General features: G+C 35.7%; 1 protein-coding gene across 5 annotated transcripts; it reads right to left on the reverse strand.

Moving 5' to 3' along the window:
* Positions 1 to 947: 947 nt before the first annotated feature.
* LOC112803602 (pectin acetylesterase 11-like) lies at positions 948 to 13,305 on the reverse strand. 5 transcript variants are annotated; one of them, XM_072236528.1, is made up of 9 exons: positions 13,218 to 13,305; positions 2,936 to 3,052; positions 2,234 to 2,385; positions 2,061 to 2,138; positions 1,875 to 1,961; positions 1,684 to 1,808; positions 1,550 to 1,610; positions 1,377 to 1,399; positions 948 to 1,132 (listed from the first exon to the last, which is right to left on the reverse strand). In XM_072236528.1, exons 5-9 carry the CDS (start codon positions 1,890 to 1,892, stop codon positions 1,048 to 1,050), a joined length of 312 nt encoding a protein of 103 aa, XP_072092629.1. In that variant the 5' UTR covers positions 1,893 to 1,961; positions 2,061 to 2,138; positions 2,234 to 2,385; positions 2,936 to 3,052; positions 13,218 to 13,305; the 3' UTR covers positions 948 to 1,047. The 5 variants fall into 5 exon arrangements, 4 of the variants coding, with proteins under 4 accessions (XP_072092629.1, XP_072092630.1, XP_072092631.1 ...); XM_072236529.1 differs by having other exon boundaries at positions 1,022 to 1,132; positions 1,377 to 1,422; XM_072236530.1 differs by having other exon boundaries at positions 1,042 to 1,143.
* Between the last annotated feature and the right edge of the window lie 2,454 nt (positions 13,306 to 15,759).

The raw sequence follows: 15,759 nt of genomic DNA on the forward strand, positions 1-15,759 counted from the left end.
TTTTAAGTAGTATCTTTTTTCAAGACTTCGTACCTTTCAGCAAAGCATTCCTGGCTTTTCTTTGGCCTTTATGAGATGTCTTTGTCCCTTTTTAGTGATCCTTTCATTGGTCCGACTTCTCTGTCGGGCATTCTTACACTACAAAAAAACTTGGTAATTACGGCGGTTTGAACCGCCATTATTACCTTGAACGGCACTCAAGAAAAACCGCCATAATTTGAAGCACCATTTGGTTATTACGTCGGTTTTAGAAAAACTGCCACAATTACCTGGTTAAAACGGTGGTTTTTGAGTTGGGTTAAAACGGCGGTTCAAACCGCCTTTATTTCCGGATAAAACGGCATTTTTTGTTGCTTAAAACGGCTGCTTCAAACCGCCACAATTACCTGGTTAAAGCGGTGGTTTTTGAGTTGGGTTAAAATGGCGGTTCAAACCGCCGTTATTTCCAGATAAAACAGCATTTTTTGTTAGTTAAAACGGCAGTTTCAAACCGCCACAATTACCTGGTTAAAATGGCAATTTTTTAGTTGGGTTAAAATGGCGGTTCAAACCACCGTTATTTCCAAATAAAATAGCATCTTTTTGTTGGTTAAAATGACATTTCATGTTGTTTAAAACAGCAAAATTTATTGTTTAAAAATGGTAGTTTAAAACCGCCATTTTTTCCACGTTAAAATGACATTTTAATTGTTTAAAATGGAAGTTACAAGCTATCATTTTTACCGGATAAAAGTAACATTTTTTTATCTTTTAAATTAGCATACACTTTTATCTGCACATGACTTTTAACCGTCGTTTTTACTATATTAAATAAATAATTTTTTGTTTAAAATTTCACAATAACAAGAAATCATAACTTATAAGCAAAATATTACATAACTCAAATAAAGTATTAAACATAATATATAATATTTTAGTATTGAAAATCAAAAGTAATAACTCCTATATAAATAAAGTATCAAACATAACATGAACATAACATGTAGCTAAAGATACATCAAATCTCTATCATAAAAATCATGAATTATTGAATTATGATGGCTCCACCTAATATATAGTACCCTTCAAATTCGTATATCTCAATAGGCTTCTCTGGCAAGACCTAACTTTGTTGTTTCTTTTACCTTGTAGCCTGAAACCAAACTACCAAAACTTATCAAGAAATGAAGGACAAAGATTTTGTTTATTAAAAAAGTTGTTGAATATCACTATTCTATGATATTGGATGAGTATTTACAGAAAATATTCCAAATTATATATATAAATGAAAACAAAGTAATAGCCTAATATAAGATCTTTACAATGCAGATACCCTAAAGAAGATTAGAAACTTGAAACAAATGAGCATCAAACATATAAGAGAATGGAGGAGATACCTGAAACAAATGAGAAAGAATACCTACAATGATGGCATGACAAAATCTATAAATAAAAAAAGAAAAATGAATTATTACCAATATTTTGATATGTGCAAAAATAACACGGTCTATTTAGAAATCCCTCAATAAAATCAGGTAACAAGTTGACTATAGATATTTGAGAAACATACATGTGTTACAACAACTTGACTGTAGAACTCTTGAATGTGTTGTGCTCCAGAGACATCCTTTCTGTTATGTTCAATCAATGAGGTAACAAGTTCCATGGAATAAAGAGAAAGAAAAGTTCAAGTAGGAAGCAAACACATTGATGAAATAACAAGCATCTGAAATGCATTTGGCTTTGGCTCCTGCTAGAATTAGAGATCTAAAGCGATCGCATTGTAGTATTGCTGTCAATCCTCCTGCTGAACATCCTGAAAGAATAGCCTGTACTTACAATTTTCAATTAGTGAACCCCAATCATTTGGAACATAAATAAATAATGTCGCTTACATTTTGAGCATTTCTCATTCCTTTTGCCAGCAAGTCTTCAAAGATAGCAACGAAATTTCTTCCTCCTCTGTAGTGCAAATTGGTTTTCTAATTCATTTATCATGTGTGCAAATCTCATCAGAATAGAAATTACAAAATAACAAATCTTATCTCTTAGAACAAAATTTTCAATGTTACATTACTTACAGGATCCACTGCTTCGATGTCACCAGTAAACAATGAACCATCACAGTATCTAACCTTGATTATATTCCAGTTGTAGAACTGAAAAATGCAACACTTGTTAAGATCCATAAAATTAAAAAATATTTGCGTTGATGAGGAGAAAGAATAAAAATTGTGACTAGTGAAGAATATACCTGGGTTAAATTTTTGCTTGTTGCTTAAATATCCAGAAAAGGAAGCTGTTTGATCCATTTTCTTAGATGAACCTAAGCACTCCCTGCGATCGAGACAAACAGGCATGGTTGCAGCAACCTCCTCCTGGAAAGAAAATGTCTCTTGCACCAACCTAAAGTACATCCAAGAAAGATGAATATGATATCTATACTTATTTATTCGGATAGTCAAGCCGAGGTTTCATTAATATATGTTCTTAACGAGAATAAATTTATCCTTGCAAGTTAAGTTCTTAACGAGAATAATTAAATGAATGGATCTTCGACATGATCATCAATTGTTAAAAAAGCCAATAATAATAATAATTAGTTGAAGCACATGGATAAAAAAGGAATCATAATTTGAGTAATTTATAAAGAAGATATCCATGCTAACGGCAATTCCTCGTTAAATTATTCCACATTTATACTATTTTTAATGTTATATATAACCTTTTTCCATCCCCTTCCAGCACATAAAATTGGGTTTCATTTAGTACTTGAGTAATGCAGTTGACTTATTATTAATTAAAATGATAACTTACTAATTATGCCCGATTTGTTAATCTCATTGTTAAGTCCTTAAATTTTGATTAATCTAAATAAATAATATTATTTGAACATCCAATAACAAATATTATTGAAGTATTAATTTAAGAACAAAAAATGTGGTAGGTTCCTTACCAAGATGACCTGGATAAATGTGTGGACCTTGCAATCATCAACCTCCAATATGGAAGCCATGTTCCCACATCGGTAACAGTAGTTGGGCGCACTAAAAATCGTAACCACCTTTTGTTCCTATTTCCACAAAACAATGCACAGCTGAAACTTATCCAATAATTCTAGAGTAAGAAAATGAAGATTGTAACGACCCAATTTTCAATATGTCTAGATCATACCGAAAACTGAGCGCTACCAATTTGTCCTCTTAATTATTATCTATTATTTATCATATGAGCCTGATTTGTTGTTAAAAACGTAGTTAATTTGCGAAGTATTTTTTTTTTTTGAAAACATTTGGATTAATAGACGGAATCACTCATAATCAATTCACAAGTAATAACAGATAAAACAGTTATAAACAACCACACATAAATACATCACGAGTAGCTAGCAACATTCATTTATCCAGCCTTTGTTAGAGTATAGACCTTTAGTTAGAACACCCCTAGATATAGCTAGATAATAACTATGTACATATATATACATACAACATCCTAGGGCCTGACCTGTTCAAGAAGTCCCTAAGCTGGCGCCTAGGCTAGCCTAGACTCTATACTCACCTAGTCCCTCTAAACTACTAAAGCGAGGGAAAATACGTTCTAAGTCTTCACAACTCAAGTCAGGTGGAACGTTATCAAAAGATAGAACATCATCTGCTACTCCTCTGCACGATCAGACTTTTCCACAGGACGTCGCTCTGGTACCTCATGAAGTAGCCACACAATAGGAATCTCGTACACAGGATTTAGGTTAAAGTGCGCATACGACCGGGGTGCAGACGTTGGCTGGTCTCACAGTATATACATATAAACAGAGAATGATATTCACCCTAGACTCAGAAGACTATCTAGAGCAGAATCCTTGTTGCAGAACCATCATCAATGAACTACGGTAAGGTACTCTTACTTCCATCTGAAGGGGAAGGGAGAGAGAAGGGGTAAGAACTGGGGAGTTCTTAGTAGGGTCGGGGTTATTAGTTACGTTCATTAATTTTGTGTTGTTTAGCAGACTAATAGCAGAATATAGAGAAGTAGTAAACAGAAGACAGATAAATAGAGAAAATAAAGAAAACAGAAAAAGATCACAAACAGAGGAATACAAGAAAGTAAAACACAGACACAAACACAGAGAATACAATACAAACAGAGAAAGCATACATTCATGCAACAATCATAATAGAGAAAATGCACAACCAAGTATGATGCATGTCTAGCCCTAGTGCAGGTAATGAGCTCATCTGTCGGTTACTAACCCGCTCCCGACGTTATCCAGCAACCTCTGTCTGGATAAGGCTTTCCTATTGGCTATACCCCTGTGTACAGGAAATAACCCCTCTGCCACCACAGGGTCCACTGCATACAGGAAATAACACATCTGCCACTGCAGGGATGTATGCCGACACACCTTCTGTATACAGGAAATAACCCCTCTGCCACTACAGAAATGGAACAGGTGGTCACGGTATTTCTGTAGCAGGAAATAACCCCTCTGCCTTACAGAATTAAAACATGGATCTATACCGCAGGAAAGCGTTCTCAGTGGTCACACCACCATCTATCTGACTGCCTTCACGCAGCAGATCATCACACAAATATCTCAGGAGTTTCCATAATGCAACAAATGAATAAACACATCTCTTGGGTTGCCTCAAGCAACAACTAAATATCTCTTGGGTTGCCTCAAGCAACAATGACCTTTCAACAGGTCCTCTGCTTTTTATTCTCTTTTATAATCATAAATACGCAAGCGGGACAAAACCCACGTCCTTGCCAACAATTTCATAAACTGAATACTTTTCCTCAACAGAATCAGTGTAATTGTCATCATAAGTTATCATTCTCATTATTCATCTCCAGTTACATATTCTTATACAATATCTCTCTCTTTCTTTGTTCAACCATACTATACAAACTTTACATCTTTCACTTGTACAAAAGCTTGGCTCAAATCATTTCTCTTTATCATATTACTCTTTTCCCTTCGTATCTCTTTACTCTGTTCTGGTTACTATGTTCTCTGTGTTACTTTATTCTGCTCTGATTTCTCTGCTTAACGTATGTATTTAAAGCTTATGTAAATTTCGGTATGAATAGTTAGCCTGTCCCAAGTATAGGTTCATTAAGTCTATACTGAAACAGTTTAACTTTTCATATAATACCTAACCCTAGTCGCAACTCAAGTACTATCTAAGTTGCCCTAATTCGTTCACTAATCTCTGTCTGTTTTCTGTCATTAAAACTTTACAGACTTTTTCTTTGACTTTTATCTTTTCTTCAACCTTTATCTTTTCTTTATCTTTTCCTCACTAACATGTTATTACCACTCCCTAAGTGTTTTATGAAGGTAATCATGAGATTCTGCACTTAAAGTTGTCTTTCTAAAGCTTTTACAGAAAACTGCCTTTTCTGCATTATTTTATTATTTTTATTAAAATATTATTTTTAATTAAATATTATTATTTAATATTTTATTATTATTTATTATTTTATTATTAAATTTTCGAAAATTACCTTGCCTTTACCTTTTAACCTTTAAAATTAACTTTTTACCCTGGTAACTTTTAATATTTCTACTTTAACCACCCTAACTTTCAGAAATTACCAAATAACCCCTTAAACACCAAAATAATTACTTCCTTGCGCTTTCTAAGATCTAAAAGGTGTTCTTCAATGTTCTTCACCACACTCAAAGTGTTCTTCATGTTCTTCATAAATTCTTCAGATTCTTTCTCTGTTTTTACCCGTTTTTCAGTCTTTTCAACAACCGATTTTTACCAAAATTCAAAATAAATTCCCAGCCACTAAAACCCCATCTTTTCTACATGATTTTAACACAAATTGAACCCCAATTTAAGGCCTAGGGTTTCGTTTTCCAGCAGCCCTCAAGAACAACATTCATAGCTTAAATATCATCAAATTTCATCAAATTTTCCACAAACTTTCAACAAGAATCACTCATATAAACAATCAATTTCAAGCACAGCCAAACCATATCATAATTACACAACTCAAACACAATCAATCAAGATTAAATTCATCAAACCCTACCTGGTTTTGCTGCTCCTAATTCAGTTAGGCTTTCAGGTGGTCCTTTAGCACTTTTTCCTCCTAAATCACATCAAGAACAACTTTAAATCCAAAAACTCTCAACTGACCAAATCTCACTCAGCATGTTAGGAAGAGATATATCACCTTAGAGTTGCTGGAAATTCACGTTTCTTGGCCCTCAAGTCAAGTTAAGCATGATTCCTAAGGAAAAACATCAAGAAAACACATGTTGACATGGTTTTCCTTGAAAACCGAATTGAAGAGGGAGGGAGACAGCCATCTCACCTTATTTCCAGCCTTGATAAGGCACATGGTGATGTAGAGGAAAAAGAGAGGATCATTTTGGTGAAATCGGAGTTTTGATTTGAGTTTTAGTTCAGAAGAAATCAAGCTTTGAAGATTTATGAACAAAGAACTTTCTCTCCTTTTTCTCTTGGTGAATTCGGCCACAATGAGCAAATGAGGCAGCCTTGGGGGTTTTGGGGGTGTAGGGTGAGTTGTGATTGGTTGGCTTGGAGGTGGATTAAAATAATATTAAAATATCTCTGGTGTACAACTACTAAAACTAGGTGTATCGGAACACTCGTAAAAACATCTCTAAAAATTATTTTCTGAGCTACTAGCATAAATGACACTAGTAACATATTTATTATAAGAATAAAACATGAATAATGAGGCCTTAGCATTGCTAAAGTCATTAGAGAGTGCTGGTGCTAAGCTGCACCAGTAAACCATAAACCCGGCTAAACTGATTTTCTGTTTTTAATAAAAACAGACCAGGTAACCTTATAATATCATTCAAGCATTTTCTAATACTAATATAATGATAATATTATACTATTATCTCTATCCTCTCATGAATCGAGTCCGATTCGTCAAACAAGGACTATTTACGAGAATCAGAATCAAAACTGCCAACCGATACGGTTCAAAACCTAGGTTCTCCGCGATTGCATTATCGAGCTTGCCTCAAAGGAGGTTCTAGCTTAAGGATGACATAATGATAATGAGGATCGAGATGCTTGATGATATAACAGAGGTGTTCCCTTTACTGATCTTCCGGAGAATTCCGTGCCTTTAGAAAAGATCTCGCGTACACGAAAATCAGGGTTGTTACATTCTACCCTCCTAAAAGAAAATTTTGCCCTCAAAATTTCAGTTACCTAGGAATAGATGCGGGTAATTAGCTTTCAGCTTATCTTCTAGTCCCCAAGTGTGCTCTTCTTCTCCTCTTGGTTCCCAAGCTACTTTGACTAAGCGAACAACTTTGGCTCTTAGCTGCTTATGACTTATTTCTACTATCTGAACTGGTGATGCTTGATATGTCAAATCATTTCGTAACTGTACTGTCTCTGGTTGTAAAATGTGACTCTTGTCGGGAATATATTTCTTAAGTTGCGAGACATAAGAAAAACATCATGAAGGTTTGACAGATATGGAGGAAGGGCTATTTGATACGCTACTAGACCGACTCTTTTAAGTATTTGGAAAGGTCCTATGTATCGAGGGTTAAGTTTTTTTTAGTCTTAAGGACTCTACCTATTCCAGTAATCGAAGTTACTTCTAGAAAGACATGATCTCCCTCACTAAACTCTAAGGGTCTACGTCTATTATCGGCATAGCTCTTTTGACGGCTCTGTGCGGTCTGGATCTTCTGGCGAATACCCTTTATCTTCTCAGTAGTTTCTTGCACTAAGTCTGGACCTAAGACACTAACTTCTCCATCATCATTCCAATACAATGGTGTCCGACATCTTTTTCCATAGAGAGCTTCATATGGTGCCATCCCGATACTTTATTGGAAACTGTCGTTGTAGACGAACTCGACTAATGGCAAATACCTATCCCAACTGCCTTGGTTATCCATCACACAAGATCTTAACATGTCTTCCAATGTCTGGATTGTTCGCTCTGATTGTCCGTCTGTCTGAGGATGGTATGATGTACTCATATGCAATTCTCCAGAGTTGGGCACATAAATTCTGTTCTTGTACCTCCATAGGCCACTACGATCCTATCTCATAGCTTCTTCAGCTCTGCAAGCAATGGTGACATTTGGTACGGTGCTATGAAAATCGGTCTGGTTCCAGGTACTAGATCAATGCTGAATTTTATCTCTTGCTGAGGAAGAAACTCAGGTATGTCATCCAAGAAAACATCAGGGAATTCTTTCACCATTTGGATTCGTTCTAAGCTTAATTCACTATCATTCGAGCTAGCCGCTAACAGAACGTACCCCTCACAATCACTTCTGCCTAAGGTAACTCTTACAGAATTCAGATATAAGGTATGGGACAAAAATGGTTTAGTACATAGACTATTAGATGGAATAACAGCAGTTCTTTTAAAATAATCAAAGAAAACATGATACTTAGATAACCAATCTAATCCTAAAATAACTTCTAAACCAGATGGAGATAAACAGATTAGATCGTGTATAAAAGTCCTGTTCCTAATAGCAAACGGTACTTGCAGGCACACTAAACCAGTCAAAACATTTTGAGATGCAGGTGTATGGATAATTAGATCAAAGTTCAGCTCAGAAAAATCTAGTCCCAACTCACGAGCAACAGTTAAAGAAATAAAGGAATGTGATACACCCGAGTCATACAGTACAGTTAGAAATCGATTTTTGACATAACACTGACCTTGGATCAGGGCGTTTGGTTGCATAGCATCATCAGCAGTCATGGCAAACACTCGGCCTTGTTGCTGGGTTCGCACTGGATTCCGAGCAAATTCTTTTGGGCAATTCCCTGCCAAGTGTCCAACTTCTCCACAAGTGAAACAAGCATTCGTTCCTTACAGCATCCAAATCTAACATAGCTATGGCCATGGAGATCATAACAGCTATGAGGATAGCTGTGCCTCGCATCGATTCATCGTTTGAAGCTCGATTAAACTATGCCTATTCGCAGTCATTAAGGTCTTATCCGTACCAAACAATCAATATTAAGGTGATCAGTCTTAATATCTCAAGTTAGGTACGAACATTCCCAAAATGAGCACTCATAGACATTCATGCCCAATGTATCTTAAAGATACCCTAACAGCATGAGACACACAAGCAGAGTATGCAATGAAGCATAGTCAGTCCACTCCCCAGGCTCTACTGGGAACGAACTGCTCTGATACCAAATTGTAACGACCCAATTTTCAATATGTCTAGATCATACCGAAAACTGAGCGCTACCAATTTGTCCTCTTAATTATTATCTATTATTTATCATATGAGCCTGATTTGTTGTTAAAAACGTAGTTAATTTGCGAAGTATTTTTTTTTTTGAAAACATTTGGATTAATAGACGGAATCACTCATAATCAATTCACAAGTAATAATAGATAAAACAGTTATAAACAACCACACATAAATACATCACGAGTAGCTAGCAACATTCATTTATCCAGCCTTTGTTAGAGTATAGACCTTTAGTTAGAACACCCCTAGATATAGCTAGATAATAACTATCTACATATATATACATACAACATCCTAGGGCCTGACCTGTTCAAGAAGTCCCTAAGCTGGCGCCTAGGCTAGCCTAGACTCTATACTCACCTAGTCCCTCTAAACTACTAAAGCGAGGGAAAATACGTTCTAAGTCTTCACAACTCAAGTCAGGTAGAACGTTATCAAAAGATATAACATCATCTGCTACTCCTCTGCACGATCAGACTTTTCCACAGGACGTCTCTCTGGTACCTCATGAAGTAGCCACACAATAGGAATCTCGTACACAGGATTTAGGTTAAAGTGCGCATACGACCGGGGTGCAGACGTTGGCTGGTCTCACAGTATATACATATAAACAGAGAATGATATTCACCCTAGACTCAGAAGACTATCTAGAGCAGAATCCTTGTTGCAGAACCATCATCAATGAACTACGGTAAGGTACTCTTACTTCCATCTGAAGGGGAAGGGAGAGAGAAGGGGTAAGAACTGGGGAGTTCTTAGTAGGGTCGGGGTTATTAGTTACGTTCATTAATTTTGTGTTGTTTAGCAGACTAATAGCAGAATATAGAGAAGTAGTAAACAGAAGATAGATAAATAGAGAAAATAAAGAAAACAGAAAAAGATCACAAACAGAGGAATACAAGAAAGTAAAACACAGACACAAACACAGAGAATACAATACAAACAGAGAAAGCATACATTCATGCAACAATCATAATAGAGAAAATGCACAACCAAGTGTGATGCATGTCTAGCCCTAGTGCAGGTAATGAGCTCATCTGTCGGTTACTAACCCGCTCCCGACGTTATCCAGCAACCTCTGTCTGGATAAGGCTTTCCTATTGGCTATACCCCTGTGTACAGGAAATAACCCCTCTGCCACCACAGGGTCCACTGCATACAGGAAATAACACATCTGCCACTGCAGGGATGTATGCCGACACACCTTCTGTATACAGGAAATAACCCCTCTGCCACTACAGAAATGGAACAGGTGGTCACGGTATTTCTGTAGCAGGAAATAACCCCTCTGCCTTACAGAATTAAAACATGGATCTATACCGCAGGAAAGCGTTCTCAGTGGTCGCACCACCCTCTATCTGACTGCCTTCACGCAGCAGATCATCACACAAATATCTCAGGAGTTTCCATAATGCAACAAATGAATAAACACATCTCTTGGGTTGCCTCAAGCAACAACTAAATATCTCTTGGGTTGCCTCAAGCAACAATGACCTTTCAACAGGTCCTCTGCTTTTTATTCTCTTTTATAATCATAAATACGCAAGCGGGACAAAACCCACGTCCTTGCCAACAATTTCATAAACTGAATACTTTTCCTCAACAGAATCAGTGTAATTGTCATCATAAGTTATCATTCTCATTATTCATCTCCAGTTACATATTCTTATACAATATCTCTCTCTTTCTTTGTTCAACCATACTATACAAACTTTACATCTTTCACTTGTACAAAAGCTTGGCTCAAATCATTTCTCTTTATCATATTACTCTTTTCCCTTCGTATCTCTTTACTCTGTTCTGGTTACTATGTTCTCTGTGTTACTTTATTCTGCTCTGATTTCTCTGCTTAACGTATGTATTTAAAGCTTATGTAAATTTCGGTATGAATAGTTAGCCTGTCCCAAGTATAGGTTCATTAAGTCTATACTGAAACAGTTTAACTTTTCATATAATACCTAACCCTAGTCGCAACTCAAGTACTATCTAAGTTGCCCTAATTCGTTCACTAATCTCTGTCTGTTTTCTGTCATTAAAACTTTACAGACTTTTTCTTTGACTTTTATCTTTTCTTCAACCTTTATCTTTTCTTTATCTTTTCCTCACTAACATGTTATTACCACTCCCTAAGTGTTTTATGAAGGTAATCATGAGATTCTGCACTTAAAGTTGTCTTTCTAAAGCTTTTACAGAAAACTGCCTTTTCTGCATTATTTTATTATTTTTATTAAAATATTATTTTTAATTAAATATTATTATTTAATATTTTATTATTATTTATTATTTTATTATTAAATTTTCGAAAATTACCTTGCCTTTACCTTTTAACCTTTAAAATTAACTTTTTACCCTGGTAACTTTTAATATTTCTACTTTAACCACCCTAACTTTCAGAAATTACCAAATAACCCCTTAAACACCAAAATAATTACTTCCCTGCCCTTTCTAAGATCTAAAAGGTGTTCTTCAATGTTCTTCACCACACTCAAAGTGTTCTTCATGTTCTTCATAAATTTTTCAGATTCTTTCTCTGTTTTTACCCGTTTTTCAGTCTTTTCAGCAACCGATTTTTACCAAAATTCAAAATAAATTCCCAGCCACTAAAACCCCATCTTTTCTACATGATTTTAACACAAATTGAACCCCAATTTAAGGCCTAGGGTTTCGTTTTCCAGCAGCCCTCAAGAACAACATTCATAGCTTAAATATCATCAAATTTCATCAAATTTTCAACAAACTTTCAACAAGAATCACTCATATAAACAATCAATTTCAAGCACAGCCAAACCATATCATAATTACACAACTCAAACACAATCAATCAAGATTAAATTCATCAAACCCTACCTGGTTTTGCTGCTCCTAATTCAGTTAGGCTTTCAGGTGGTCCTTTAGCACTTTTTCCTCCTAAATCACATCAAGAACAACTTTAAATCCAAAAACTCTCAACTGACCAAATCTCACTCAGCATGTTAGGAAGAGATATATCACCTTAGAGTTGCTGGAAATTCACGTTTCTTGGCCCTCAAGTCAAGTTAAGCATGATTCCTAAGGAAAAACATCAAGAAAACACATGTTTACATGGTTTTCCTTGAAAACCGAATTGAAGAGGGAGGGAGACAGCCATCTCACCTTATTTCCAGCCTTGATAAGTCACATGGTGATGTAGAGGAAAAAGAGAGGATCATTTTGGTAAAATCGGAGTTTTGATTTGAGTTTTAGTTCAGAAGAAATCAAGCTTTGAAGATTTATGAACCAAGAACTTTCTCTCCTTTTTCTCTTGGTGATTTTCGGCCACAATGAGCAAATGAGGCAGCCTTGGGGGTTTTGGGGGTGTAGGGTGAGTTGTGATTGGTTGGCTTGGAGGTGGATTAAAATAATATTAAAATATCTCTGGTGTACAACTACTAAAACTAGGTGTATCGGAACACTCGTAAAAACATCTCTAAAAATTATTTTCTGAGCTACTAGCATAAATGAAACTAGTAACATATTTATTATAAGAATAAAACATGAATAATGAGGCCTTAGCATTGCTAAAGTCATTAGAGAGTGCTGGTGCTAAGCTGCACCAGTAAACCATAAACCCGGCTAAATTGATTTTCTGTTTTTAACAAAAACAGACCAGGTAACCTTATAATATCATTCAAGCATTTTCTAATACTAATATAATGATAATATTATACTATTATCTCTATCCTCTCATGAATCGAGTCCGGTTCGTCAAACAAGGACTATTTACGAGAATCAGAATCAAAACTGCCAACCGATACGGTTCAAAAACTAGGTTCTTCGCGATTGCATTATCGAGCTTGCCTCAAAGGAGGTTCTAGCTTAAGGATGACATAATGATAATGAGGATCGAGATGCTTGATGATATAACAGAGGTGTTCCCTTTACTGATTTTCCGGAGAATTCCGTGCCTTTAGAAAAGATCTCGCGTACACGAAAATCAGGGTTGTTACAAAGATCACTCAACGAGAATGAGAATTACAGCAGTTAAATCCATCCATAACCATCTGATGAGCTCTAGCAATCGGCTTCAGACTGTTTGTGTGATTAAATTGTTCAGATATATCCTGAAAGGACGAATGTGATCAATAAAAGTATAGAAGACATATTGATATACCAAACATATTCAACATGGAGTACAGAAGCTAAAAGCTATCGCTACCTAGCCAAAAGTATATCTAGCACCCCATGGAGAAATTTTCCAGCCACATCTGTCATCTGGATCCGATCACAGAAGATCACATATGGCCCCTTCATGAGGAACTCTTGAACACGATCAAAGCTCCTTATGTTATCAAGGGTCCCAATTGAAGGTGAAAGTCCACCATGCGATAGAAAATTTCAGACTCCACCTGGAAGGAGACATGCATTAAATTAGAGGCAAGATGATCAAAAGGCTGTAACCAACACTGTGTAGCAACATAATGGGGATTTTACATAATTATCAACTTTTGGCTTCTCCTTGTAAGATTTTACAAGCACCCTAGAGCGATGAACATAATGGAGATTTCCCTTTTCCAGAATCATTTTAACAGATTCTGGTTCAACAAAGGTCACAAATCCAAACATTCTTCTTTGTTGGCATTGAATCTTTACATCTTCAACACTCCCAAAGGACAAAATTGAACACAGTTATCAAACTCCCAAGAAAAAAAAAAGAAAAGAGAAATAAATGAAAGAAAAAAGCAGAGGGTAGTGGAATTCGTAGCTCACCAATGTCCCTTTGCCCCTCCGGCCTCCGCCACTCTCAGTCTCTCTCCATCTCTCCCTAAACTACAATCACATTTAAGAATCAAAATTGAAACCACCGACAAAGAACTTAATCCATAAGCCAAAACAAAAAGGTAAAGAAAAGAAAAAAAATGAAGATAAATTGAGAAAGTTGTATTATAAACTGTAAGCTGTAACTAGAGGCAACCATTGCAAGATTCGTCAACTCCCAAGGAGGAAAAATTGAAAAATTGAAGAGAAAAAGGGAATGGGCATAAGAAATTAGGCACCTGAACACCAGTGGTATCAAAGTTCATGACTCGGATCTTGGCACCAACATCACCAAAAATTTGGAGCTCCACTCGGTCGTTGAGCAAGGCGTCACGCATCAAATTAGCGGAGTAAAAGTGAAGCATAACTATAAAAGTGAAGAATTAAAAACTGCAAAAGTGATCTTAAAACTTCTTTAAGAAAGAATAACAAACTACTATTTAAGATGGAAACAATGAGATAATAGATATGCATGTTCTAATAATGAAACATACTACTTCATTAGCATTTCAGTTTAGAGTTCTATATCAAGTTATTTCCATGAACATAAAGACTTGAAATATATAGTTTTTGGGTTAAGCCCATGAAACTTGGTACAAACTTGGTACATATTAATGAAAACCACCTGTTTGCTTTATTCTCTGAGAGAAAGGAAGCCAAGTTAATACCTTCCTTGTTGTGGCAAGGGATCCAGAGGGCATTGCTGCTACAGAAGATACTATGAACCTAATGAGAGACATCACGGAGTAAATAAAACGAAGTAAAAAAGGGATAATAAATAAGGGATAGTACATAAGTACATAGTAAAAGTTGGTGAACCTGGTTCATTAGGATTTTCTCTATTTCACTACAATTAAATGGAATAATGTTCTTAGTTCTTAATCAGTAACATAGGCTTTCTTAGCTGGACTATGTGGAAGACTAGAAACCAGTTCATATTTCAAAATATAGAAATTAATCCAACAACAACAATTATCTGAGCAATTAAGCATTGTGAATCAGAAACCTTGCCTTTTGCTCGTTTATGCCTTGAATCAGGTGCACAGCCTTGTGTGATAACATGCCAAATCCACTTGAACAATTTCCACACTAAAAATTGATTAAAAATGTTAAAATAGACTCAGACTTTGTATTTGGTCCTAGCTCAGTATAATAACAACTATAGGAATTCATATATCAAACACCATGGTTTACTAATTGTATGCGAAAGTAATTACAATTAATTAATAAAACCGCTAGTTTATGCATATAGGTTTTCTAATTTCATGAAACAAAAGCAGAAAAAATAAATCAATTACTCTATTGTAAGCAACCTATAAATGATTCGCAAGCAGATCAATGGTGTCTCGCTTAAGAAACTTCTTTGTTGAATTTCTCTTTCTCCTTATCACATTAATCTGATTCCTTGATTGTTTAATCAGCGATTTGCTGAAAAAAAAGGAGATAAATTGCAAAATGGAAAATTGAAATTTGCATAATTACAATCAATGAAAGGTATTAAGAAGGAAGAAAATAAGCAGAGAAATCAAAGAGGCCGTCAAAAATTTTGGATTATCTAATTTGGTGGCGCGAGTGGATGAGAAACAACGACAAGATGAACGATAGCTGCGGAAGATGAAGGGCGACAAGAGATTAGGGTTCATCATTCACATCACTCACACTTTCTCATACGCAGCAACACTAATCACTCTTTCATCTGGAGCATTCCATCTAAAACCTCTGCGTCGGGATTCCATGCCGCAACAGATCTAAAAATATTGGAG

Source organism: Arachis hypogaea, chromosome 5 (assembly GCF_003086295.3).
Source record: "Arachis hypogaea cultivar Tifrunner chromosome 5, arahy.Tifrunner.gnm2.J5K5, whole genome shotgun sequence".
Taxonomy (NCBI): Eukaryota; Viridiplantae; Streptophyta; class Magnoliopsida; order Fabales; family Fabaceae; genus Arachis; species Arachis hypogaea.